Source organism: Coregonus clupeaformis, unplaced genomic scaffold (assembly GCF_020615455.1).
Source record: "Coregonus clupeaformis isolate EN_2021a unplaced genomic scaffold, ASM2061545v1 scaf1589, whole genome shotgun sequence".
Lineage (NCBI taxonomy): Eukaryota > Metazoa > Chordata > Actinopteri > Salmoniformes > Salmonidae > Coregonus > Coregonus clupeaformis.
The window spans coordinates 79,910-107,322 of record NW_025535043.1 but is presented as its reverse complement, the minus strand read 5'-3'; the positions used below and the strand labels follow the sequence as shown (position 1 = coordinate 107,322).

Here is a 27,413-nt window from a genome sequence, read left to right as displayed (position 1 = left end):
TGCTTGTCAATACATACTTCCTGGCGACATCCAGTGTCCAATACCATGGCTTTAATGCATTTACATGGCAAGTGCATGTACATAAATAATTCTCTCTCTTGTCTGGCCTTGCATTGGTTAGCCAGCCCTCCAAAGACAAGGCGCTTTAAAGCGCCTCAGGCGGAGCCAGTCCAAGGTACCATCCTACCCCAACTCCCCAGATCACCCCACCTCAAAGCCACGGTTATGGAGACCGTATTGATCAATTCAACTGTGCACAGTGTTAGACAACTATATACTCTTTGGCTTACTATATCTCATAGAGAGTAGGAAGTATCAACGCAACATCAGCTCTATGCCATTTAATTTTAGTTAGTTACATTGGCATAATGTTATATGAGTCTGACACGATAGTTTATAACAAACCATCAGTAAAAGCAGTAAGAGCTTAATGCTCTTCCCTTAGGAAACCAACACTGTACATCAGTCATCTTTCACCTCTCTAAATGCATCCCTTTATTTCCTCTGCTCTCTCCCTTCCTCTTTGTGCAGGAGGCGCGCTGGAAGCCCTTCATAGTTAGACCCATTCCCTCTCAGCTCATGAAGCCGCTGTTGGTGTTTGTCAACCCAAAGAGTGGGGGAAATCAGGTGAGCCGTGCAGCCTGTGCTGGAGCTGTCAGTGCAGGCCCAGTGGACCGAGGCCAACACCAGTCTTAGGTGTAATCCTGACTGGTCTATAAGCCTTCTGTGAGATGAAACACTGTCTGCATCTTAAAGAGTCTTTCAGCAGTCCAGTCAGGGCATCTCATACCTCACACATTTGGCTGGATCACTCAATCATATACTAGTCAGTTAATCAAATACTTATTTATTATGATGATGATGATGATGAATTGGTAGTAATTGTACTCCTACTCATTTTCAGGGAGCCAAGATTATCCAGTCGTTCATGTGGTACCTCAACCCCCAAGTATTTGACCTGAGTCTGGGAGGGCCCAAGGATGGGTAAGTTTTCCAAAATAGCAGGTGCAAACTTTGTACTAATTCAGACTTTTTACTGACTCTGGCCCTTAAAAATCAAAATCATATGTATAAGTCTTGGAGCTCTTCCATTACTCTGTGCTCACTGACGCAGAGCTTCTTCTCATTAGATCTAATATATCTGAACCAAAAGAAGTCGTTCTAATTCCAAGTATTATTTTGATTTTCTATTTGTTCTTGCTATGGATACCCCTGTGCTATTATTCAATCTGCCCAGGAGCCTTTTTGGGGGTGTAGGGCTCCCTTCACTGTGATGCTGCTGATTAACTGAGTGTGGGAGACCTTCATTAACAGGCTTGATACTGTGGACTGACTGTGACAGAAAACTAGAAGTTGATTTTGTCTCTTGCTCTGTCTCTCCAAGGTTAGAAATGTACCGTAAGGTGCATAACCTGAGGATACTGGCATGCGGAGGTGATGGCACGGTGAGTGGAAACAGGCTTGTTGTACAACAGCAATGCCAAAGGTATTTTTAAGCAACACGCAGACATTCTTGAACTATTTTAGCAGCAAACTTTACTTTGTGATCATTAAAATAACAGCACACAGTGTCTGGCGTTTGCCCTTAAAGGCATTTGACCCCATCTTAGTGATCTAAGCCCTGAACTTTGATGGTTATCTAAATGATTGAACAGCAACACACACTATGCTGCAGGTACAGTTTGTTAAGCTGTTCAAACATTTATTCCTCAAGTAAAGACAATAACAATGTTAGACATGGTGTTGAAGGGCACATCACATGATGTATTGATAACATGACTGTTGTATGGTCTGTGTGTAGGTGGGCTGGATCCTGTCTGCTCTGGACCAGCTCCAGCTGAACCCCCAGCCTGCAGTATCCATCCTGCCTCTGGGGACAGGCAACGACCTGGCCAGGACCCTCAACTGGGGTGGTGTGAGTATCTGGACAATATTTACACTGAGTGTACAAAACATTAGGAACACCCCCTTTGCCCTCAGAACAGCCTCAATACGGTCGGGGCATGGACTCTACAAGGTGTCGAAAGCTTCCACAGGGATGCTGGCCCATGTTGACACCAATGCTTCCCACAGTTGTGTCAAGTTGGCTGGATGTCCTTTGGGTGGTGGACCATTCTTGATACACACCGGAAACTGTTGAGCGTAAAAAAACAGCAGCGTTGCAGTTCTTGACACACTCAAACCGGTCAATGTGTGCCCTCTGAATGGCACACATACACAATCCATGTCTCAATTGTCTCAAGGCTTAAAAATCCTTCTTTAAACTGTCTCCTCCCTTCATCTACACTGATTGAAGTGGATTTAACAAGTGACATCAATAAGGGATCATAGCTTTCACCTGGATTCACCTGGTCAGTCTATGTCATGGAAAGAGCAGGTGTTCCTAGTGTTTTGTACACTCAGTGAATACCCTCAAAGATATGCTTTTCCATAGTCGTTGGACAATGCAGGTGCACCAGAATCATGACAATCCCCTTATTATTTCTTGAAAAATATCTTGAAGAATTGATATATCTCAGGAGGAACTAGCTACTTTCTACAATGCACTGTGTTAAATCTCTTGGCGTTGAACCTTCTCTATCCCTCCCTCTCCAGGGTTACACAAGATGAGCCGGTGTCTAAGATCCTGTCTCATGTCGAGGATGGGAACATCGTCCAGCTCGACCGGTGGAATCTAATAGTGGAGCCCAACCAGGATGCTGGGGCAGAGGAGAGGGATGAGCAACAGACAGACAAGGTGAACAAACCCTCTCACCCCTCCTCCCAGATCCTGTACTGTAGACGGTGTGGTGTGTGTGGATGGGTGATGCAGAGAATGAGGATTGATCAAATGTTAACTTAGTGCTAGCACTTGACCTATCAGACGGTGTGTTGGTAATAACATCGTAAATCAGGTTTCTGACTGTGATGAGTTTTCATTGAGCCCCAGAAGATTAACCTCTCTCTACAATGTCACAATATAATTTGTTTATTGTAAACAGGGTCATGGCTGATCACACACCAAAATACCTCAGTGACCTTTACATTATTTAATGGTTAGTTAGTTCTAAAAGTAAAGAGAGAGATTATCAACTAGAAGCACAATCCTGCTCTGCGACCTCAAACATGATGTATTATTATTCAAAAATGTTTTATGGCAGTGATGGTAGTCTGGGGCACTAAGACCATAGGACTGAGGATGGAGTTGGGCTCAGCAGCATACTCCGGTTTTGTGTTGAAATGTCAACATTTTACATTGTGATTTCTGATGTTTGGTGATATTGCATCTGGGATTAACACATTTCTGTACGGGTTTCTTTTCCACAGCTCCCCCTCGACGTCTTCAACAACTACTTCAGCCTCGGCTTCGATGCACACGTGACACTAGAATTCCACGAGTCTCGAGGTTGTATTTCAGATTGATCTATTAACGTTGACTACCCATGTAATGTCATTGTTGGCGATAAATCTCTGCTTTCCATAGACGGCTCACATCGATAGTAACAAATTATGTTGTGTGTATCTACTCTGTCATTGTGTCACATTACTCACTCCCTATCATGCTTTCTATAACCAACGCTCCCTCAGAGGCCAACCCTGAGAAATTCAACAGCCGCTTTCGGAACAAGATGTTCTATGCAGGGGTGGGTACAGTTGTGTTTTCCTAAACAAGAGAAAATAACTAATACATTCATATTTTCTCACAGTATCATCACTTTTACCATTATTAGTGATAGTAATTGTGGTATTTGGCCATAGCTTTAGTTGTGTCATTATTTTGTATTGATCATCTACAAGTTTGATTCTCTGGTGTTCCTTCTAACCAGACGGCCTTCTCAGACTTCTTCATGGGCAGCTCCAAAGACCTAGCCAAACACATCAAGGTCGTGGTGAGTTCTACTGACCATTACATGGACCTTGGCTGCAGCTCAGATTGTGTGACGTCATTCCACAAAGGGTTCAAGTTCAAATCTAAATACGTTAACAGGAATTTCCCCACTTCATAGTAAAGATAGTTCCTCAGAAATAGAAATTGACCCCAGTTTGAGAGCCTGGGCTCCATTCTGAGCTTGTGATCCTTACAACCTACCCTGTACATCTCATTAGACTCAAAAATGTGTTCTTCTTCTCAGTCAGTCAGTCAGGAATGTGGCACCTTTCAAAGGGTACATCTTTAAAGGGAACATGTGAGAACTCTTCCGGAATGATCTGAGTCCGTATGTGTACAGTAATGGAGTCACCTGTCTGTCTCCTCTCATTAGTGCGACGGCACCGACCTCACCTCAAAGGTTCAGGATCTGAAGCTGCAGTGTCTGGTGTTCCTCAACATTCCCAGGTTAGCAGCCACAGCTACTCTGACTATGTTCCTCAATGAGAAAAGGGGTTATATATGACATGTTACCATTTTGTCACTGTTGTAATGTAGGCTGTAGGCCAAGTTAGGCACATAATAATGCGTGTGTGTGTGTGTGTGTACTAGATACTGTGCTGGTACCATGCCATGGGGCAACCCAAGCGAGCACCATGACTTTGAGCCACAACGGCACGACGACGGCTGCATTGAAGTTATCGGCTTCACCATGACCTCTCTGGTATTCACCTATCAACTTGAATTTGTCTATGTGTTAGAACACAAGTTAGTAGATTAATGAAATGGATGAGTCAGTTTCTTTACATTTCTCCTAGTCATAGCCTTGCTCTGATGGATGACCGTCTCGTCCTCCCCTGGTGTTATAGGCAACACTGCAGGTCGGAGGTCATGGTGAGCGGCTGAACCAGTGCAGAGAGGTGACCCCCTCACCACCTACAAGTCCATCCCCATGCAGGTAGATGGGGGAGCCATGCAAGCTAGCCCCCTCCACCATCCGTATCTCCCTGAGGAACCAAGCCAACATGGTGCAAAAGGCCAAGAGGAGGACTTCTATACCGCTGCTCAACGAGTAAGTAATACAGGGAACGCTTATTTACAACTGAGTTTATAAAAAGAGACCAGAATGGGTCCAGTCAGACTCCGAACATCAATCCAACTATGGTGACTTTCTATGCAGTACTTTGTTTAATCTTTGCACTGTCGGTAGGTTGCCTCTGTTGTCATGCGGTGCTTGGGAAGTTGGAAGTTATTGTAATGCATTCGAGTGTCCCTCGACCGAGCCAAGGTCGCTCTTCAATTTCTTGCTGTGTGATTTAAGTGGCACGCAGGTGTGGGGAGACTGACAGGCCAGACAAGGTGGGATTCATTTGCAGGGGGAGGCTGAAGTGCTGACAAAGACTTGTGCATGTAAAATAATCCAAGCCAATGAGGGAAAACAAACAAAAAAGACATTCAACAACATTCATCAAAGTCATCATGGCTTTGCAACCATCTTCCTTTTCTCTCTATCAGTCATCTTAGTCATATCAGTCTGTCTGTCTACAGGCTGAAAATTGAAGATGTGTTATCAGAATGAACAGCCCTATTTACTTTCATGGTAATTGCATTATCTTTTTAAATCCTGTTGTAAGGTTTTTGCTAATTTCATACTTTGTTGATTCTACTGTGAGTCTCGCGACAATGTATTGACTTGCTGGCAGGGGGAATTATGAATCCTCCATTTAAAGGATTGAAATGTCCAGGGGGGACTAATTCAATGATTGTGTTTACAGAAGCCTGTTTAGCTGAGATTAAGTTGTGGTCATCCAAACCTTATTCATGATACCATTCTTCCTTTTTGCAAAGTTGGTTAGAATGGCCCAACCTTCTGTGAAGCAAAACACCAGGCATTTGGACAGAAAGTAAGAATGATAAGATGCAAATGAGCCTGGAATTCAAACAAACAACCCAGCTGTATTCACTTCTACACTTCTTACATCGTTTGAGATCATACCCCAACATTAGATCAAACTGTTCTCCCAACTGTTTTCCAACATACTCCAGTAAGGAACAAATACAACATGTGTTGTTGTCAGGTGTCTATTGTCCTTGAATAGAATGGTAAGCTATAGTCACAACATTGTTTTTGGGTCTCCCACACACTGCGAACAGATCACAGATCACAACTTTTTTCATGAATATATATATATATAATCATCCTAGAAGCCATCACAATGACAAACAGAAGGGGGAAAGCTGCGTTGAACACCTTGGGCTTCTCTCAGGTTGCTGTGCATGTGAGCCCAGGTTGTCAGATTGTTGTGGTTAGAGGTTGATCCCCTGTCATCAGCTTGCATTAATGCTCTTCCCGGGTGACAGTCTTTCGTTAATTTTTTTTTTTTACCTCTCAGCCGAGATGATTCCAACTCCCAACTAGTTAGAAATTAATAAGGAAAGTAACGGATACTATACAGTATAATGGTGTACTGAAATCAAGCATAGGTTATGAATAATATTTGTTATGTGTCAATTTGACATGCTTTGGTTGTTTGTTCCTACAAATATGTACACTGAAAAAAAATATAAACGCAACATGTAAAGTGTTGGTCCCATGTTTCATGAGCTGAAATAAAATATCCCAGAAATTTTCCATATGCACAAAAAGCTTATTTCTAAAATGTTGTGCACACATTTGTTTACGTCCCTGTTAGTGAGCATTTTTCCTTTGCCATAATAATCCATCCACCTGACAGGTGTGGCAGATCAAGAAGCTGATTAAACAGCATGATCATTACACAGGTGCACCTTGTGCTGGGGACAATAAAAGGCCACTCTAACATGTGCAGTTTTGTCACACAACCCAATGCCACAGGTATCTCAAGTTTTGAGGAACATGCAATTGGCAAGCTGATGGCAGGAATGTCCATCAGAGCTGTTACCAGATAATTTAATTTTCATTTCTCTACCATAGCCACCTCCAACGTGATTTTAGAGAATTTGGCAGTAAGTCCAACCGGCCTCACAACCACAGACCACGTGTAACCACACCAGCCCAGGACCTCCACATCCGGCTTCTTCATCTGCGGGATCGTCTGAGACCAGCCACCCGGACAGCTGATGAAATTGTGGGTTTCCACAACCAAATAATTTCTGCACAAACTTTCAGAAACCGTCTCAGGGAAGCTCATCTACGTGCTCGTCGTCCTGACCAGGGTCTTGACCTGACTGCAGTTCGGCATTGTAACCGACTTCAGTGGGCAAATGCTCACCTTCAATGGCCACTGGCATGGTAGAGAAGTGTGCAATTCACAGATGAATCCCGGTTTCAACTGTACCGGGCAGATGGTAGACAGCGTAAGCGTGTATTTTACATTTACATTTACGTCATTTAGCAGACGCTCTTATCCAGAGCGACTTACATTCACATTATTCTTTTAATTTTCATACCCCATGGGAATCGAACCCACCTCGTTGCCGACTGCCTACCAACTGAGCTACCTCCCCTGCCGGCCATTCCCTCCCTACCCTGACGACTGGGCCAATTGTGCGCCGCCCCCATTGGTATATGTGTATGGCGATGTGTGGGCGAGCGGTTTGCTGATGTCAATGTTGTGAACAGAGTGCCCCGTGGTGGCGGTGGGGTTCTGGTATGGGAAGGCATAAGCTACGCACAACAAAGACAATTGCATTTTATTGATGGCAATTTGAATGCACAGAGATACCGTTCACAGATCCTGAGGCCCATTGTCGTGCCATTCATCCACCACCATCACCTCATGTTTCAGCCTGATAATGCACTGTCCCATGTCGCACGGATCTGTACACAATTCCTGGAAGCTGAAAATGTCCCAGTTCTTCCATGGCCTGCTTACTCAACAGACATGTCACCTATGGAGCATGCTCTGGATCGACGTGTACAACAGTGTGTTCCAGTTCCCACCAATATCCAGCAACTGCGCACAGCCATTGAAGAGGTGTCGGACAACATTCCACAGGCCACAATCAACAGCCTGATCAATTCTATGCGAAGGAGATGTGTCGCACTGCATGAGGCATGTGGTCCTGCCCCACCTCTTTAAGGAATACCTGGGATAGGATAAAGTATTCCTTCTAACCCCCCCAAATTGTAAAGGGTTATCCCACTGGCTATAGGGTGAACGCAACCAATTTGTGAGTCGCTCTGGCTAAGGCGTCTGCTAAATAACGTTAATGTGCCCTTGAGCAAGGCACTTAACCCTAATTGCTCTGTAAGTCGCTCTGGTTAAGAGCGTCTGCTAAATGACTAAAATGTAAATGTAAAATGATGTGGTGGTCACACCGTACTGACTGGTTTTCTGACCACGCCCATACTTTTTTTTTATAAAGGTATCTGTGAACAACAGATGCATATCTGTATTCCCAGTCATGTGAAATCCATAGATTCAGGCCTAATACATTTATTTCAATTGACTGATTTCCTTATATGAACTGTAACTCAATAAAATCTTTGAAATTGTTGCATGTTGCGTTTTATATTTTTGTTCAGTGTAATTCCAATTTTTGAGAGATGATACCCAACTGACTATATTTCTGTTGTCTTCCTCAGCCAGCAGCCCTTCCCGGAGAGGTTAAGGATCCGGGTGAACCGTATTAGCATGCACGACTAGAGGCCCTGCATTACGACAAGGAGAAACTCAAAGAAGCCTGTGAGTATTCCATCTCTGTCTAATGCACTGTAACTTCATCATCCCTCAGGTGTCAGCCAGCCTGTTCAAGGAGGAATGCAGCAGGCCCTTGAGTACTGCTTCATGCAGGAATGTTACTGAGAGCCAGAGGTGTTTTTCAGTGATGTAGAACTCTGTAGTAGATATACTACATATGTCCTTGTACCATTTTAGGGGCTGATTCCAACCTGAGTTAATAGTGTAATTCCCTTTTTTATGCACTTGCTCTCTCTACATGTATTCTGACCTTGAATTTGAGCATGAGAATAGCATGCTATTCACCTGCTATTTGTTTGGGGTGGAGATTGAATAAATTAAGGTGAGGCTGAGGTGTGTCTACAGATACGGCATATTCTGACCTTGACTTAATTCCCTAATAATTCCAACACCTACACGGGAGGAAACCATGAATACGGTTCTACGGTTCCAAGTGGAAAAAGCATCTACTTAATTTTTTCCAATATAAATAATACCATTCTCCATGCACTGTAATTGACAACTTGATAAGAGCTAGGTAAATGATTAATCTGTTTGGATAAGGGAATTGTAAATGACACTTGTTTTAGAACTATTTTACCTTATAATCGCTGGAGACAAATGTGAAACCAGTCATACACAAAATGAATCATATCAACTTTCCCACAGTAAAGTTGATGAAATGCTGTGGCATTATACAGAATTTAAATTATACGGCCTTTTAACTTGCAGGGATGGGCACGCTCTAATGTCTTAATTATTTCCATCATGTTAAATATTATCCACTATCAGTATCGACCATCAGTAGGCCTAATAACCACACATATTCAACTGCCAATTTTACTCTTAGTTCCCTTCAGTTAGTATAGTCTACATTATCATTCTATTTAATTACATTGTTTTGATTACCTTCATTTGCTTTCTCTGTAAACGCCATCAAGGCCGTGTGGTTGTTGGTGAGGATCATTAGTAACAAAAGGCAAATTAAATCATTATGGAGCGGCGCGCGAGACCAAGCCGTAACAATTTGAACCTGACGTATGGCGCAATACTCTGTCGTCACACAGTTCCATGGTTAGTGCAGGCAATAGAAGAGGGTATAGCCTACTATTCTCCCTATTATAATTCTATGTACACTAATCTTCCAACGTTACCGTGGGTTGAAAGAAACCTGAATGTGGCAATTTCAGAATGAATCAAATTACCGTTTTCTTTATTTTGTGCGTAAAGGTTCTCCAACCCTGTTTTTTTAGGGATTCATAAATACTTTCCTAAATCTAAGTAATCTACAAGATCAGATTATTTTAAAATCTACCAATCGGTGCTGAAACAGATGATATGCATATATTTATATTCTAGTAAGTCTGTTGACAAAATTCAAACTAAAAGGTACACTATATTTAAAGGGATGGCTTAGGATAGATGTACTGAAAACCCTACTGAATGAAAATTCCACGAGAAAAACGGTTGGCTAGCAAGTGGGATGGTTTCCAGCAGTTTAATTAAATGTATTCAGCGTGCGAAGGGAACCTTTCCTGCAAAGCCAGTTATGCACCTGCATAAGGTAAGTCTGAATACCAACTACTGAGAAGTGCGTAGGAAAGGCATGCACAGGAAAGGCATACATTTCCTAAGTCTGAATCGGCCCCTTGGTGTACTGTCAACAAGAGTGTTGATATTACTTCTCCGTGGGTGAAATGCTAACATGGACTTTAAATCTACACAGCCGACTACATAGACTCTGTCACTGTCAAACATAGGTTAGCACAAATAAATGTAATGTGGAAGAACACACCAGGCTCTTGATCGCCCTAACTAGCCTCACTAATTACAAAGGGAAAGGAAGTCCCTTTTTGATTTATATGGTACTTAGTAGAAACCCCACAGAGATGGAACTCTTTCATTTTCTCTCTTTCTGGCTCCTCCTTGAGAGGGAGGAGGGGGCGGACATTGGCTCCAGGTTTTGCTATCTGTCCACCCTGATACCCTTCTCCAATCCCCGTCAGGCCACTCGATTGCTATGAGTTTATCATGCAGTGTGGGCCTCCCTGCATGTGACTTTGGCTAGATATCAAGTGTGTGACTGTGAGGCGATAATGAGGTAGCTGTCCATTACTGTCTCTAATGGATGCCCTGGGGCCCCAGAGGGGCTCTGTCAGTGGTTCTGTGTTTTACAGCCTCCTGCAGCACCTGTGTGCTAGGAAGACACGGTAATAACCTCCCATAACACAGCTAGAGCCACCCCCCACTCTTAATTGTTATCACATTCGTATCCTCATGCACAAACCTACTATTCCAGACAGTGTCCCAGACTATTAGTTAATGCTCTCCTCCCAAAAACAATGTTTGTTTGTTTCGTCTCAAAAAACAGTGGGCAGCATTTGTTTGGGCTGGACTTGTGAAGGCTGTTGTCCTTGATGTTGTATATGATTATCCTCTCCAAACAAAACTGCAACAATTACTGGCCCCAAGTTATGTAACTGGGAAATGCAAGTGATGCTGTTTTTGTCTCTGATGAAACAAAACACAGCTGCTATGGACCGACCTTGTTGTTGGATATCTCCAAAGAAGTATGTGAAATAAGAAAGTAAGATGAATGTATTAGGTTCTTACTGAACTTTTGCAATTATATAGCCTCGTATTACCATCCTGATGACCGCTGTGGAATTCGTGTAGTGAATAGAATGTAGCTCGCAAGATTTCCGGATGCGTATAGGCTAGCAATTATAATACCGGACATAAAATCTCCCTGTAGGTTTTGATACTCAGGCATAATTGGTGGAGGTCCAACAGTTTCTAACAGTACCTACCATTCGGTTCACGGAATGCTGAAAGTAGTTTATTCTTTGTTTTCCACCACTAGATGTCGAACATGCAACTAAAAGAAAAAAGATATGCTTTTAAACCTGGAAGTAAATTTTAACTGATTGTGTATATATAAACTCAATGTCCATATTAAACTGTCATACAGTGGTCCAATAACATACTTTGTACCTAATGCACCCTCATGCTTGCTGACATACAAAGGAGAATTCCAAGGCTGTTTTTGATAGGCTACTCATAGATGTAAATGGGAGCGAACACATGAAAGTGAACAATCATTCTGTGATTTGCACATTGTTTAGTTCATTCTAGATATCACACTCAGACTCCCTCTGGCTAACACTGAATCAAGTTCGGTCCCTGATGTTTCACATGGATCTTGAGGTACAAGTGATGTTAGCTGTCATAGCTGAGGTTAAAACTCTATTCTCTCGTCTCTGATCCAAAGATATAGCATGTGGCTGCTACCAGTCAGGCAGTTGTCTCAGTTGCCTGACACCTATAAAGAGCTTAGACAACTATGCTGTTGCAGAGTGAGGACAGCAAAAGAGAAAGAAAAAAAAAGAAGAGAAAGAAGCTGAATTGAATTAGAGACAGACTGTTCCAAGGTTGCTAGGCAACAGCACATTCCTCAGTGGAGAAATCTGCCTGCTTTTCTCTCTCTCCGCCTGTGAAACTTGCTGCTCCTCAGAGAGCCACTTTTTCAATTCACAAATCTCAGCCTGATAGTCCACGAGTCATTCACTTCTGTTCTGTTCTGACCGCAAAAGAAGGCCCTGTGAATGGCCTGGACTTTCATGATCACATAATGTGGTTTTGATGCACTCACTGATACACAGTGTATCTGCTTTCTCACCTGCTGCCCAGTTGTACTTTAGGCCTAATTGCCTGTCTTTGTCTAGCACAAATCAATGGGCATTGGAACTAATGACAAACATGTCCCAGACAGTTTTTCCTCTTGCAGACATCACATTTAGAGAATTCTTCCTCTGTTATTGTTTTGTATTGCTATTTGGTTTACACACTTCACCTACTTTGACAGCCGTTTCAAAGGGGGGTTTGAGTTCACTAAGTGCATTGGACTTTGCGTGGCACTCTATGAAATACAAGGCATCCAGGAAGCCCAAGTCTAAATATATCCTTGATCTATTGCCAACAAAATGAACTTCCCCCCCAAACCTTTCTGGTTCGAGTTGATAAATGGACACAATCAGTTAGTCTGTGTCTTGTAGCTTGTGTCTATGAGCTACCTGTGGACCTAGCTGTAGGAATGGTTTCATGCTTGCAGCAGTGTTTAACAGCATGTTGTTAAATGTTATGTTGTCTCATCATCTTTCCCCACAGCTATCCCACTGGGCCTCATCGTTGTCCCGGGAGACAGTGACCTGGAAACATGCCGCTCCCACATCGAGAGGCTCCAAGAGGTGAGAAATGAAGGAAGAAGGGGGGCCGAGAAGGGGACAGAGGAGAGAGTGTGGGTTGATGAGGGGATGGAACTCTGGGTAAAAGAAGGACAGAAGGGATGGAGGACATGAGAGGCAGAGAGCATATGAAGACAGTGGCTGTGAGGTAACTAATACTAAGGGAGGACTCAGAAATGTCTGTGATGGAGGACAATACAGGCAGAGAGTAGAAGAAGACAGAGGGGGTAGGACTGAGCTAATACCATGGGAGGATTGGGAAAGCATTGTGATGAATTTGTGAGAATGCAAGAGATGAAGGAAGAGAGGAGGTTAGAAAGAGGAGGGAACTTGCTGATGTCAAGAGCAATTACTCGCAGGCTGGTATATGATGGCTCATCTCGACAGACAAGCCCCTAACCTGTCTTTAGGATGGGAAAGGATTGCATGTGTGGTTGTTTGTGAATGGGGGTAGACTGAGATTTTGCCAAAACATGACATCTTTGCCCCTCTAGCCCCATCGCTGTCCCTTTTGGTTCAAAACCCATTGAAATAAATAGTGCATGAAATGTGTTGCCAATTAACGGCATCACTGCTTTGCAATCATTTATATATCTCCTTATTTTTTAACCACTATCCCTCAATGGCTGTCCCTTATTTGGGATTCTCAAACAATATGTTGTCTTGTTGCTGTTTTCATCAGCTCATGTCATAAGAAAAGGCTTAAATTATATTTTGATTTTGTCTGCCACTAATGGAGGCATGATGACTAAAATACTGTTGCAGAATGGTAATTGCTTCTGTAATATGTGTAATCATCCACTTTCATTATATATTACTCCCAAAGACATGTATTATTGGTAAGTAGGACTCATAGCATACAGCAAGACGGCATAAATTGAGGGGAAATGTTTCTCCCACTACATTCAACCCATAATGCAATCCAAAACCAGTCATTATAGTAACTTCAAGACGAGATGTTTATTTTCCTATCCGCATGTGGTGATTTACTTTGGGCAGGGGCATTAGACAGGAAGGAGAGTCTCCATTTGTGGGATTACAGTGTTTTTGGGGCTATTCCACAGGACTTCATCTCCATTCATCCCTCCTTCAAACGACTGGTGCTCCAGGTTGGTAAAACGAGACAGGACATGAGTCTGGGCATGGAAAGGAACAAGTCTGAAAAGGAAACATTCCCCTTATCAAAAACGACTTTTAGATCACGATTACATTTACAATTTAGTCATTTAGCAGACGCTTCTTACCCGGAGCGACTTTTCACAGACGGAACAAACACAGACGAAGCAAACTAATAACCATAAAATATAATCTAATTCAAAAACAAGGATGAGGCCTTTTATAACCATGTTATTTTTATGAGGACACACTGTTTGAGTATGTGATGCTTAAATCTGAAGAAAACACTTGTCAAACCTGTCCCTCCCTGTGCATAACCGTAAAACACATACAGTACAAAGACAGCGCTGCAGCCACAATTCTCATAGTTTCATTAGGTGTTTACTTGGAATTGTGTGTTTGATCAACTCTTCCATTTCTTTTTTTTGTCTCCAAGAAAATAATCTAGAGCACAAATATACTTCTCACATCCAGTAGTTCCTTGTTGGCTTAAAATCAAATAAACTGTGCAGTCAGTCAAAGGGTGTGTTGCATCAATATTCGAATATCTAGTGCTTTTTTACAAAGTGATTTCACCACAAGCTCTAAGAGACGGCTCTGCATACCCAGAGAGCGAGAGGTGCGAGGTAGATGCTGAGACTGTCTGTCTCCAGTGATAACCACACACTCCTCCCAGCTACCCTGGCCCACCTTTTATATCCCCATCCACAGCTTAGCCAAACCAGCTGCATAATGTGAGTGGCTGGATAATAAAGGCTGTACTCAGGGAGACTCTTTTCCTCTTGTCTTTCTGTAGTGGCCCTGTTCCCCTATCAAACCAACCCAAATTTGTTCCTCTGGGAAGAGTTTTTCTCCTTGTTCCTCGGTGCCCCTAAGCATGGTTTAGATGTGTTTGTATGTGTACTTTAGTGTTGTGTGTTTGTGATTGTGAGTGTAATCAGGAATATGTTTGCCTGTGATTTTTGTATGCAGCAAGCATCCAATGTTTAAGAAACTGCTGCAGTTAAGGTTGCTTTGGCTATGTTATTACAATTAGTAATACTTTTGCTGAGTATAAGCGAGCACTATGACCTAGACTAGTTAGTGGACTAGTTGATACTGTCTCGTTTGGTGGTTGCATGTTTTGGGTTCCCTGTTCGAGACCCAGAAAAGTCTGGTGTTGATTAGATTGGCTACCTTGTGTACACGATTTTCTTTGTTTGTGTGGGTGTGTGTTTTTCTTGTAGGTGGTATCCAGTATTTGTGCCCTAAGCTAAGCATGCTCTTTCAGCATAGTTCCTTAGTGCATGCATCATGTAACATTCTGTACACTGCTATCCTCCTGATCCCCTTGGAAGTTAGATGGACTGGTCAAGTTTACCTTTAGATGGGAAATCAGTAGTAGGTTTTCCTGACCACAGTTAAACTGATCAGGAAAAACCCTCAGCCCTAGTTTTAGCCTATAACTAGGGCCTGGAGTTTTCCGGGCCAAGGCATGCTGGTCAGGAGAAACTCATGGCCCTAGAAATGACTTCTGTTGTTGTCGTCACACTCCAACAGGTCTGTTTCAGTCTGAACATTGAATAGACAAATTTCCTTTTTGTGACTTGCCTCAGCCCATTTTCCTTTAAACATCGACTTACCTTCAAGATCAAGTTCTGAAGAGGATTATGTCAATGTATCTCTATTGCATAAGGTCACTGGACTATGGTACCTTTGGAAAAGCTTGGATTAAGTACAGTTCAGCCAATGCACAGGAACAGTGACCAAAGAAGGGATTGTAAGGTCTTTGGTCCAAGGATTCTGTGACTGAGGCTCACATGGGGGAAAAACACCTGCCCTCCTAAACTCATGGAACTGTATAGAAAGAGTAGGGGGGTTAATATGCTGGGCCCTTTCAGTGAACTCACTGCCCAGAAAAGTACTTTCTTTTCAAAAAGCCTATGTCTGAACACAAGACTCAGGGCCTTTTAAATCTTGCCCTACATCCAGCAGAAAAGGTTTTTATTATTTGAGTCCTCCGTTTTCAATGGACCAGTAAGTTGGACAAAACAGAGTCAAGCCCTTCCAGTCTCATTTATGTTTCGTGTATAGAGCAGGCTGTTGTGGAACTAATCTCATTGGTCCCATTTCTTTCTCAGGAGGATGATGGAGCTAAATCAAAGACCCTTTCCTCGCAGAAGCTTTTCGCCAAGTGGTGCTTCTTGGACTGTAAGTACCACTTCTTATAAGGAGCGCTGCTATTTATTCCTTACACTTTCATACAGTGTAGTATTCCTCTTGTGCCTCCTCTTTTAGTCCCCCTGTCTATCTTCAACGCTGAAGAGAGAGCGCTTCATATAATCTGATCATTGCAAGTGGGAGCTTCTGACTCTTACAGGTCACTGTTTTCTTGGTTCATTCACCATAGAATTTCATGTTTTGTCAAGGTAGACATAATATGATAGAACAGTGCCATTTTAGGACCTTACGATTAGCGCATCAGTGCCATTTTAGGACCTTACGATTAGCGCATCAGTGCCATTTTAGGACCTTACGATTAGCGCATCAGTGCCATTTTAGGACCTTACGATTAGCGCATCAGTGCCATTTTTAGGACCTTACGCATTAGCGCATCAGTGCCATTTTAGGACCTTACGATTAGCGCATCAGTGCCATTTTAGGACCTTACGATTAGCGCATCAGTGCCATTTTAGGACCTTTACGGTTAGCGCATCAGTGCCATTCTTCTGCAGGATAAGGATTGACATTTACATTACAAGCAAATATACACAGCATAAATTGAGTTCTAAAATGTTCAAAACACAAGTTTTGAGGATAATTTAAACATTTGTTTTAGATTATTGTTTAGAAGAATTGAAGATAGGTAGAGCAACCTACAGAACATAATTTAACGCAGCTGTGCTGTGTTTCTGTGTGAAATAGGATCTGCCAATTCAATTAAACCGAGCTCCACATTAACATTCATTTAGATCAACAGCTCTGGTGCAAAGATACAGAAATCAACTCGATAATAATGTCACTGATTTGCTTTGAATGTTTCTGCTCTCTGTTGCATAGCAGAAAATGAATATTCTAGGCAGACTTCATGCTTGTCTGTGAGATCTTCTTAAGCATACGGTTTATAATATTTCTGTAAATAATCTGTAGTACTGTAAGAATGTCAGTGATTCTGCATGTCTCTTATGAATCTATGGCCCCTTACATATATCCAGTTTTATCAAGGCATTGTTTATTCCACTGACAGTATTATGAATTACATGTTATGTTATGTGCATTGCTAGGAATAGCTATACATTGCTATGCATAACACAGTTTACATATATGATGTACTCTTGCTGCTCATCAGTCACTCCACCAGCAGTGAAACTCACAATCTTCCATCTCCTCACACTAGACTGATATGATAGCTGATCTCTGAAGGGTATCATTGTTTTGAATGCTAAGTTAATTCACTTACTAACTAGTGATAGTTGGTAGAGAAAGGAGGGTGTTAGAATCTCCAGCCAAATGTTCTGTAGCTTTTCAAAGCTTAATTAAATCCCATAGCTGCTCCGTTGAAATCCAGCACAGATTAGCTTCTATTCACGGGTAATAAAGCAGCCCAGATCTTAAAGGCTCAGTCCAAAAAAAAGACTGTTGTAAAGGTCTCGTGTGGAGAAATTATAAATGTTTCTCTCTCCACAAAACAGCATGGCTAATTCTTGATTAGAAGCATAGCAAGTGAATTCCAGCTGCGTTCTGATTTGACTGATGATTTAATTAGTACGACGGGAGAACCACATCATACTTTTTGATACATTATGATAAGGTGGAAGAAAAAACATCTGGATATGTAGGAGAAGCTGAGAAACATACAGTACACACACCTGCCCTTAAAGACCTTAAGAAACTAAAGGAATCTTCTGGGCAAACTTCATGCTTGTCTGTGTGATATTCTTAAGCATACAGTTTATTAAAAAATAAGAGTTGGATTATTCTGCTCAGTGAAGCTGGCAGAAATTCAATTTGCAGCATCTATGGAAGACAGAGGGGTCTTTTTCTTGGCATCTTAGATGTAGGGGAAGAAGCGTTGCACATCTCCTTAATTCCAGCGCACACCTCCTTTGATTCTGCTCCCACTGGGCTAGGGAAGAGCTCTTTCCCACTTCCTCAGACAGACTAGCAGCGTGAAGCTTAATTACTGGTACAGTCCAACAGAACAGGGCTGGGGGTGGATGGAGGGGAGAGGGGAGACAGAGTTAGTTTAGTGGAATTTCTGCTGACTGGATGGAAATGATCATCTGTAGAAAGTAAAGTTTTTTTTTCACTCACTACTTCCTCTAAGTTTCTACGCTGAGATGTAGTATTGTCCATACTCATGAATCTCAAAAGAGTGTGTTTGATTTTCCTTTGAAGAGCACATACAATTATATTTACATATAAATACGGCGCTTGTAACGTCAGGGTAGTGGGTTCGATCCCCGGACCACCCATACACAAAAATGTATGCATGCATGACTGTAAGTCGCTTTGGATAAAACGTCTGCTAAATGGCATATTATATTATTATTATATATATGATCATATCCTGTCTCCTGTGAATCTGTTTGTAGCTAGTTGGCTGGCAACAGTGTGAGATGTTCGGTACAGTCCCCCAACACCCTGTAAACTGAATGCGTCTTTTGAAAAGTCAATGGGTTTCTCATAACTTCCTTGATTTGCAGTAGGGTTTGTCCAGCGGTCATTGTCTAATGACATGTTTAGTAAATCTTTCTAATTTCGTCTCATCTAGAATTACACCCACTACCACAACCCTTTGACTCTCCTTGTAATGTCCCCAAGTCACTGGGCCAATTATGTGGCCCTTTGCTCCTACTTGTTCTGTTTATTATACAGGTTATCCATCTTTTCCTTCATTTAACAACATGTGGCAAAGGCACGGTGTGCTTCGGAGCTGGTTTAATCAGGTCAACGCTTTGATTAAGCTCCTGCACAGTTCCCAGCCCTCTCTGGCCTCATTAGAACACTGTGCGTGTGTGTGTGTGTGTGTGTGTGTGTGTGTGTGTGTTTTGTGAGGTTGTGTACAAGCCTATGTTCATATTATTTACTCTCTATAAATCTCATACTATTTATAAATAGATTTTTCCTTCTTGTTTTCCTTCTAGCCACAACTGCAGATCGATTTTACAGAATTGATCGTGCTCAGGTGAGTGTGTGCCATTTATATTTATATATAATACGTTCAGTGATGGAAAAGTACCCAATTGTCATACTTCAGTAAAAGTAAAGATACCTTAATAGAAATGACTCAAGTAAAAGTGAGTCACCCAGTAAAATAAGTATTTCGTTTTAAATATACTTAAGTATCAAAAGTAAATGTATAAATAGTTTGAAATTCCTTATTAAGCAAACCAGACGGCATACTTTTATAGTTTTTTATTTATTTACTGAAAGACAGTAGCACACTCCAACACTCACACATAATTTACAAAACAAAGCATTTGTGTTTAGTGAGTCCGCCAGATCAGAGGCAGTAGGGATGACCAGGGATTTTCTCTTGATAAGTGCATGAATTGGACCATTTTCCTGTCCTGCTAAGCATTCAAAATGTAACGAGTACTTTTAAGTGTCAGAGAAAATGTATGGAGTAAAAAGTACATTATTTTCTTTAGGAATGTAGTGGAGTAAAAGGAAAAGTTGACAAAATATAAATAGTAAAGTACAGATACCCCAAAAAAACTATTTAAGTAGTACTTTAAAGTATTTTTTACTTAAGTAGTTTACACCACTGAATACATTGATTATGCAGAGTAATGGAACACCTATAACAAAAGCAAAATAAACAAGTAACATGTTCAATGGCCATTATGATCTGTACATAAGTGATTATGGTTTCTCTCTCCATAACAGGAACACCTAAACTATGTGACTGAGATATCCCAAGACGAGCTCTTCATCCTGGACCCGGAGCTGGTCGTCACGGAGACGGTGAGCACCTCACCAGGGATGCCTGATCTGGTTGATTCTTCTGGTGAATTCGCGGAGGCATCTCGCAAGTTTGCCTTCCCATCCTCCTCCTCTTCTCCTCCCCCCTCACCGGGTCCCAGGTAAGAGAAGCAGCTGCTGCTCACAGCTTCTAATGGGAATTTCTGTTGGAGATCAGTTTAGTGCACTAGATAAAGGATGGGGCAGCTCCATTGGAGCTTTATGGGGGTTATAACAGTGAATAGATTCCAGGTCATTTTCTGTGAAAACAGTCTGTTTTAAAGTGGTTTCCAGCGGTGCTGTTTTTGACAGGCTGAAATAGTGTAGTAATAATCCGACTGGCATGCCCCAGGTCCAGGACACTAAAATAAAGGCTGAGTAAACCGTGGGTTGAGTCTGTGTTTGGACATGCATGCTATAACACAATAAAACTGTACGCTCCTCACGGGACCGTGCTGATTTTGCCCTGCTGAATTATTACTGAGGCATAGAATGCAGAGGCCATGCTCGCCCATTAACCCCCACCCATTTAAATCTATTAATCATTTAAGTTCTAACCACTGGGCTGTCTTCATAATCACCCTAGGAAGGAGAAGGGCCATACTCACCTGAATTCAGAGTGACATTAGAAACCCTCCACCTCATAGCACATAACTGTGTCAACAGGGGAGAAGATCCAGGTTGAAATACTGTTACTGTAAGCCTCTCAACTTAACAAAGAAAGAAGCCCAGCCATTGTCTGTTCATGGCTGAACAATACAAAGTGTTCCCTACATTGCTAACAGTTTGGAAAATACATGCAGCTCCACTACTCCATACATTTACATTTTAGTCATTTAGCAGACGCTCTTATCCAGAGACGACTTACAGTTAGTGAATCACATATTCCCCTCGACCCACAAGTTGCAACGCCATGCTCTATCAACTGAGCTACATCCTTGACGGCCAACCCGCCCATGTTCCGGTCGCGGCCCTGCAAAGAATGCGAACCAGTATCTCTAGTGGCACAGTTGCACCGATGCGTGCCTTAGACCACTGTGCTTCACTCAGGAGGTACTGCATGTTAATATTTTTTACAAGAAGGATGTCTGTCCATGTGATAAAACTTTCCGTAATTTCTCCACAGTAAATCTCCTTCCACATTTTGTAGCCTTTGTGAATGACATAAGTAATGCACAGGTCAACCAAGTTATTCAGTAGATTGTTACTGTTCTACAGTAACTTCACCTTAGTGGAAGTCTCTCTTCTCTACACTTTAGCTCAGGACCCTGTCCCCCATCCATTTAGGGATTTAAGGAGAGTTTAATGAAGACGAGGTGTGGCAACAGGTTCATGGAGTTCAAACATGGCAGAGGCAGATCCTAACCCGACCCACACATTCCCCCTCCAAAGTAAACATGGTGGGACTATCTCTGAGGGCGTGTGGGGGAGTGTAGCCTCTCCCTCTCTTCTCCCTCTGTGGTCTATTGGCATGTCTATCTTTTGATGCTTTCAAAGTAGAGGCCACATTATTTTTGCCATGTTCTCTCATGCTGCTGGCCAGGGCTTGAAATAGAATTCCTAATAAAAGGCCATTTTGGATCCCTGTAGTCTAGAAAGACAGGCTGAGTTTTTTAGGAAGGGGAGGGGGGGGGATAGCAGCACTGTGTTGGAGGCAATTTGTCATAGATGAATGCCACCTTAGACTCTTGGCAATGTATCAAATCATCAAAGGAAATTTAAGACGATGCGCATCCTAACTGTTACATTATTTGCATACTAGCATAAACATCATTTTTTTCAGAACCAATTCATTGGCTTAACTGATCTTGTACCATTTATTAACTATTCCTGCTGCTGGCTCTGAAGATTCCCGGCTTCTTTGTCATCCTTTCCCTAATCACAGATCAGTTTAAATGTATATAAAAAGAAAAGTGCAACATTTTTTGGGCATGTTATTGAAGTAAAACACCCCTGAATTGTTCCTGTTCTCTCTCCTTCCTCCCGTCTGCCCTTCCTTCTGCCCTCTTTTCCTCCATCCACTCCTCTACCCTGTCCTCTTACCGTCAGTCCCACCAGCCCACACTCAGACAGCGAGGCCATGGACGTCAGACACAAGACATCCCACTTCTTCTCCTCTCACTCCGGCTTCCCCTTTCCTGTCAGGAAGAGGTATCGATCTGACCTTCCTTCCTGTTCACCCCTCCTTTTCTCTCACTCTCCTGCAAAGTTCTTAACTTATCTTGTCCTCCCAAGATTGTCTTACTCTGCCCATGGACGTGTCTCCCCCTATAGCCATATAAGATTCCTTTGAGTTTTACTTGGATGTAGCAGGGGGGTTTTGTGTTCTTGACTGAAGCCTCTAGTAAGATACTAGTCCAAGATCTTTGTGGGTGGAACACATTCAAGCTCATGGAAAATAAGGTTTACACCAGCAGAGTGCATTTTAACAGCAAAGTGTGTACTGTGTTGCTTTATTTTCCTCAAAATATAACATTTGGATCATTTGAAAATAGATGCTTCTGCACCCATGTGTGTGTTGCCAGGGCAATTGGTTTTATTTAAAATGCAAAGTTGATTGTGTGGGTTGGAATAGGTGGAGGAGGATGAATGTGGGAGGTGATGAGCAAAAACCCAGCATTCCCCCCGGAATGGGAATGAATACAGTACAATCTGCCTCACTGCTTATGTTTCACTCCCACCTTCCTTAGAATCAAGATTCTATTTCACTTATGAAATGGAGAAAATCAGACATGCCCACAATAGAACATCACAACTGAGATTGGGGTGAGAGGTGCTCACTCCCAATCTGATGATCCATTTTACATTTGACGCTATAGTCTTGTCAAAGCAGGATTTGTCTCCATAAAGATGTTTGTTTGTTGTTTTTTGGGCCATAGCTGTCTAACTCTTTTCAATAATGTTTTTATCTCTATGAGCAGGCAGCCAGAGAGTGGGTTGGGCTCGGAACGAGACATGGGGAAGTGGCCGGCTGAGCATGGGGTTAGCCTAGGTTAGGTTTAGGGTTTGGGGGATCGATGAGTTTTATGTCTGGGTCGGATCTATAGTAAGAGCAATTAGATCACTAAACACACATTCATGAGTCATGACGCTCTCAAATAATATTGTTGCTTCCTCTGTCACAATGAATAGCTGTGATTTTGTATGCTTTGTTTTAGTGCTTCCATAGTCCTGGAAATACACACTAGTCCTGCTGTGGATCTTTATTAGTTAAAGATGTCAGCTTTAGATCTTTGGAAAACAGTCTTCCTAATTTAGATGTCAGGCTTTGATCATCTTTGTTTCTCATATTATCAATATTTCATAAATCACCAATCCGATTGAACAGACAATGTGTATGCAGCTATGCACATCTCAATTAGAAGTGCAGACTGTTCACTCCTGAGAAACTCTACATTTTCTAGGCTCTGCACTTCCCTGGTTCAAGTCCTGCCCTTCACTATTTTAGTGAGTTGCTGACTTTCCCCAATTGATCTGAACAGCATCCCTACATCTATATTCCAAAATATTTTACCCATCAACAATTTTTAACAGCTTTTGCACAGTCTTTTACCATTACAGACACATTTCCTGTATGCTGAGTGTATGCTCTTTGTTCCCCTTGCCTCTGGTCCTGGTTGGAAGTCAGACAGACTAATGTGATGAATGTGGGAGAGATGGAGCAGGTTGGTGGTAGACTGACAGACCCAGCACCACAACATGTTTCGGATCATTACACTCCACAACAAGACCCCAAGTGATTAAATAATGATCCGCAACAGCACTTCTGCTCTTTTGTTGCCGCTCTTCAGTTACAATGGAATATAAAAAGATATTAAATCAAACTAGAATGTTATAATTAGCTATTATTGGTTGTATTAACAATTACTTAATTAACACCCTCCCCTCTTTTGACCTAATTGGGAAAATAAGCTTAAAAGCAAGTACTGTAGGTGCTGGATGACAGGAACATTTCTATTGCATATTAGTGTCTTCATTAACTGCAACGTTTTACCATTAACATTTCTCTTGCTTCTATATCCAACCTTATTCGTTCTTTAGACCCCATCATTCTATAATTCTGTCTCATATACACAAGTTCTCTCTTTTGCTTATGCACTCTGCTCCCAATGGTGGAAATGTTCTGGTTTCCATCTTCCAAATGGGTTCATCTGTACAGTGTGTACCTTTTTGTATTTGCACTAGATCCCCCAGCAATATAAACATACTTTATTGTTATATATACAGTGGCCACCTCTGATGTACACTTGCTTTATTTTATAACAAGAAAAGGCTTAAATGTTTACCGCGCTTCAGGACCCAGTGGGAATAGATACAGTACTCTCACTACTCTGTCTTTCCATAATGTATACAATGTGTCACCCCTTCTAGGCCATCTCGAACCTCATCATTTCTTATACATACTGTATCTCTCTCTTTCTCTCTCTCTCCCTCTTTTCTGTCTATCTCTCTCTCTCTATTTCTCTCTCACAGGATCATGGACCTCCAGAAGACCACTCAAAGGAAGCGAATCTCCAGTGACAGTTCGGTGGTGGAGGCACTGGCACACAGCGACTCCCTCAGGTCCAGTAAGCCAGCCCTCACCAGGTGAGAAGAGAGACTAAAAGCACAGGGGTGGCGCCCCGACAGAGGCAGCCGCCAATCTCCCAAATCACATATTACAGCTTTGATTTTGTTCTTGTAACACACTGCTTTCCTTGACACTACTTCACGTAGAGATGCAAACAATGCAGCTAGCCATTACACCATTGTAAGAGGGATTTAAACACAGTGTTTAACTTCCATTAGTCCGGGTGCCAGACAGTTTTAAGCCATGGCCATATCCCTGGCAGGGTGTGATATGCTCAGGAGTAAAATGAGGCTGGGGAAGATTTAGCCAACCCTCATTATCGGACAGAACCAGTGTAGCCTCCCGTAGCCACTGTCACGCTCGCCTGGACTGAATAGGAAGGGGTCGGACATTAGAAAAGGGTCTTGCCTGTGACACTGTTAGAGTATGGTTCCATGTAGGCGTACAAATCTACTTAGGCCAGGAATTGTTCCATGAAATAGTCTGCAGTGTCACTAGGTCATTAAAGCACCATACCATTCCAGTTTTTGCAAGGAAATGCATTCTTCACAGTGGTGTTGTACGTATTTGTCATGGTCCATCATTTCAGAAAAGTGTTATGGTTCACCTCCTTGAGTCTCATGAAACTGAAATGACAAGCAGTGAAATGCTGTTTTTTTTCATGAGCAAACACATCAAAACAACATATTTTTGTTTTTGCTTTCATAATGTAATTCATTCTTATTAAGTGTTTATGAACTGAGAATGGTTTGTAGGACTTGTTTTTAGTGCTGATTGTGCTTTGTTTATATTACCTTCCTATATTGGAGCCAGAGAGGAGGGAAAATGACAGTGTATAACAGCATCTGCCACAGACTCGCCCTTCCAAATTGAATCTGCCATGAAATATAATGACGTTAGGCTGCTCTTTGATATTGTGGCTACACCAATGACGGGGACCGTGAGGGTCCATGGTCACTCACCACAACATACAATACAGCCACTTGAGCCCATTTTGCCATGGCACATTGAAGGTCAAATTGGAAAATAAAACAAAAACAATAACACACAGAGCTCTGTGCCACAAAATAGCACTCTGGTGCAGTTTTTTGTTGTTGAAAAAACACACTCTTTTTTGAGTGTGTAGCCGGTACCTTTGATGGCAGAGTGGACGTAAAAGATACTGTTGCCCCTCTGGTCAGCGGCCATACTTCTTGCCCATAAATCATAGGTAGTTCAGAGAAGCCAGCAGAACACTGTTAGGACTACCCAGAGGGTTGGCTAGCAGTGCCCCATTGCCGTACCTATAGCTCTGTAATGGTCTTTGTGCCTGGGCCGGAGTGGCCTGTGAAAATTGAATACAGTTAGAAGGGGTGAAGCACTACCATTCCTTTTGAGTGTAAGTGCACTTACTGTAAGTTTTGCTTACTGCAAGTCGTAATATTTATTTTTATTTTTGTTGCAGCTGATGAACTTAAAGCTCTATCATACCATCTCAATGCCAATAACACATTCTCGAAATGAGGCTTTGTTGTTCCAGTTGTTTCTGTTTTCATTGTTTATCTTACATGTTTACACATTTATGATTTATCATTTCTGTGCTCATCGTTTTTGTTGTTGTTGGTCCCATCCATTTTTTTGCTGTTGTCTTAAAGGGCTGGATGTATCCATCGGTCTAACACTACTGCAGCTGATTTCAACCCAAACTTGAGGTGAGATCAAAGCCCCCTTTCACCTCTTTCACTTTCTTTCTTTTCACCAAGTCACTTTCTCAATTGTGCCCTTTGCACTCTCTGTCACACAAAAAATGCATTTACTTTGCAACGTTTCTGCTGACTAGTTCCTTGGTCTGGAGTCTACACAATATCACAGACCTCAACGCAATGTGCCAGACATGTCATGTGGTACAGTAGCATCCAGTGAAGAATCAGGTCTTTGAAACGGAATTTCTAAGGGATTTTTTGATGTTGTGTCATGGTGACATTGTCCTTACACTAGTATCATCTTCACGTCCCAGCTTGGCAGGATGCTAGTGAGAATGTGGGGATGACATTCAGCTGCTGATGGAACCATATGGCACAAACAGGGCTATGTGCTCCCTCTCACTGTCACTGTCACTGTGTCCCATCCCCTCTTTACATACAATAGCTCCATTTGGACAGCTGAGAGAGAGAGAGAGCAGAGACTGCCTTAGAGCACTCACAGACAGGCACAACCTCACATTTGATTTTACCATGAATTATGTGTCATTTTATGTGTAATTTTCCCCACTCTTGTTTGTCAGCGACGCTAATTCACTGTTGATTGAGTCTCATCTGGAGGCAGATTTGCATGATGGATCCTTTCCATGTCCACTGAGATGACTACTGAGAAGTTACATCTTCTGAACGCTGTCATGTGTGTGCAGCACTGCAAAGCCACTCCAAGCAGCAGCCGTATGAAATTACCCAGAATTTAAGTTTTGCTTGTCACTTCAGTGATCTGCCAAACAGACTGATTAATGTATTTTGTAGCTTTTCCTTGCCAGATTTTTCCCTGTGTTATGCTTCCCTGTCGTGCAATTATAATTATTTCCAATGTCGTAATTCATTTGAGATTTACAGCTTTTTTTTTCTTGATGTCTGGGTAAAATGCTTAGGATGCTAGCAAGGGCTTTGTTTTTATATTGAATGGGTAATTAGTCCGTAATCAGCTAGTCTTAAAAGAGAGGATATTTGAGCCTTGATACAAAGCAAACACTGTCAGCTTTTCCTCTGATGTTTTGTTCGACAAATCCGCTTAAATGACCATGTAGCATTCACTGAGGTGGCTTTATAAGATGTGTCACATTTTTATGTTCTTTTATTCACTGTATTTTGTAATGATAGTGCTCAACTGAGTGTAATGCGTGTTCCTCCTAGAAAAAGGAGATTGTTATTTGTAGAGTGTGTTTTGGCTGCACGGACAGTAGAAGGTAATGAGGTAACAGAAGATGTAATCGTGTTGATTTGGACAGCAGCTCCCATGTAGATGGGTTCATACTCTAAAATGTAAGCTTCTCAGGGCATCAC

General features: G+C 42.1%; 1 protein-coding gene across 1 annotated transcript in view; it reads left to right on the top strand.

The window, feature by feature from the left end:
• The window catches only part of LOC121561504 (diacylglycerol kinase zeta), a 46,606-nt gene that overhangs the window by 11,646 nt on the left and 7,547 nt on the right, over positions 1-27,413 (top strand). The window contains 24 exon segments of the mRNA XM_045218446.1: positions 532-627; positions 905-984; positions 1,385-1,445; positions 1,802-1,915; positions 2,596-2,604; positions 2,606-2,737; positions 3,307-3,385; positions 3,568-3,623; positions 3,807-3,869; positions 4,242-4,315; positions 4,460-4,571; positions 4,717-4,773; positions 4,776-4,811; positions 4,813-4,919; positions 8,415-8,470; positions 8,473-8,514; positions 12,676-12,755; positions 13,817-13,861; positions 15,989-16,058; positions 18,995-19,035; positions 19,740-19,936; positions 21,864-21,965; positions 24,288-24,401; positions 26,019-26,075. Coding sequence (XP_045074381.1) covers positions 532-627; positions 905-984; positions 1,385-1,445; positions 1,802-1,915; positions 2,596-2,604; positions 2,606-2,737; positions 3,307-3,385; positions 3,568-3,623; positions 3,807-3,869; positions 4,242-4,315; positions 4,460-4,571; positions 4,717-4,773; positions 4,776-4,811; positions 4,813-4,919; positions 8,415-8,470; positions 8,473-8,514; positions 12,676-12,755; positions 13,817-13,861; positions 15,989-16,058; positions 18,995-19,035; positions 19,740-19,936; positions 21,864-21,965; positions 24,288-24,401; positions 26,019-26,075 — 1,880 coding nt within the window.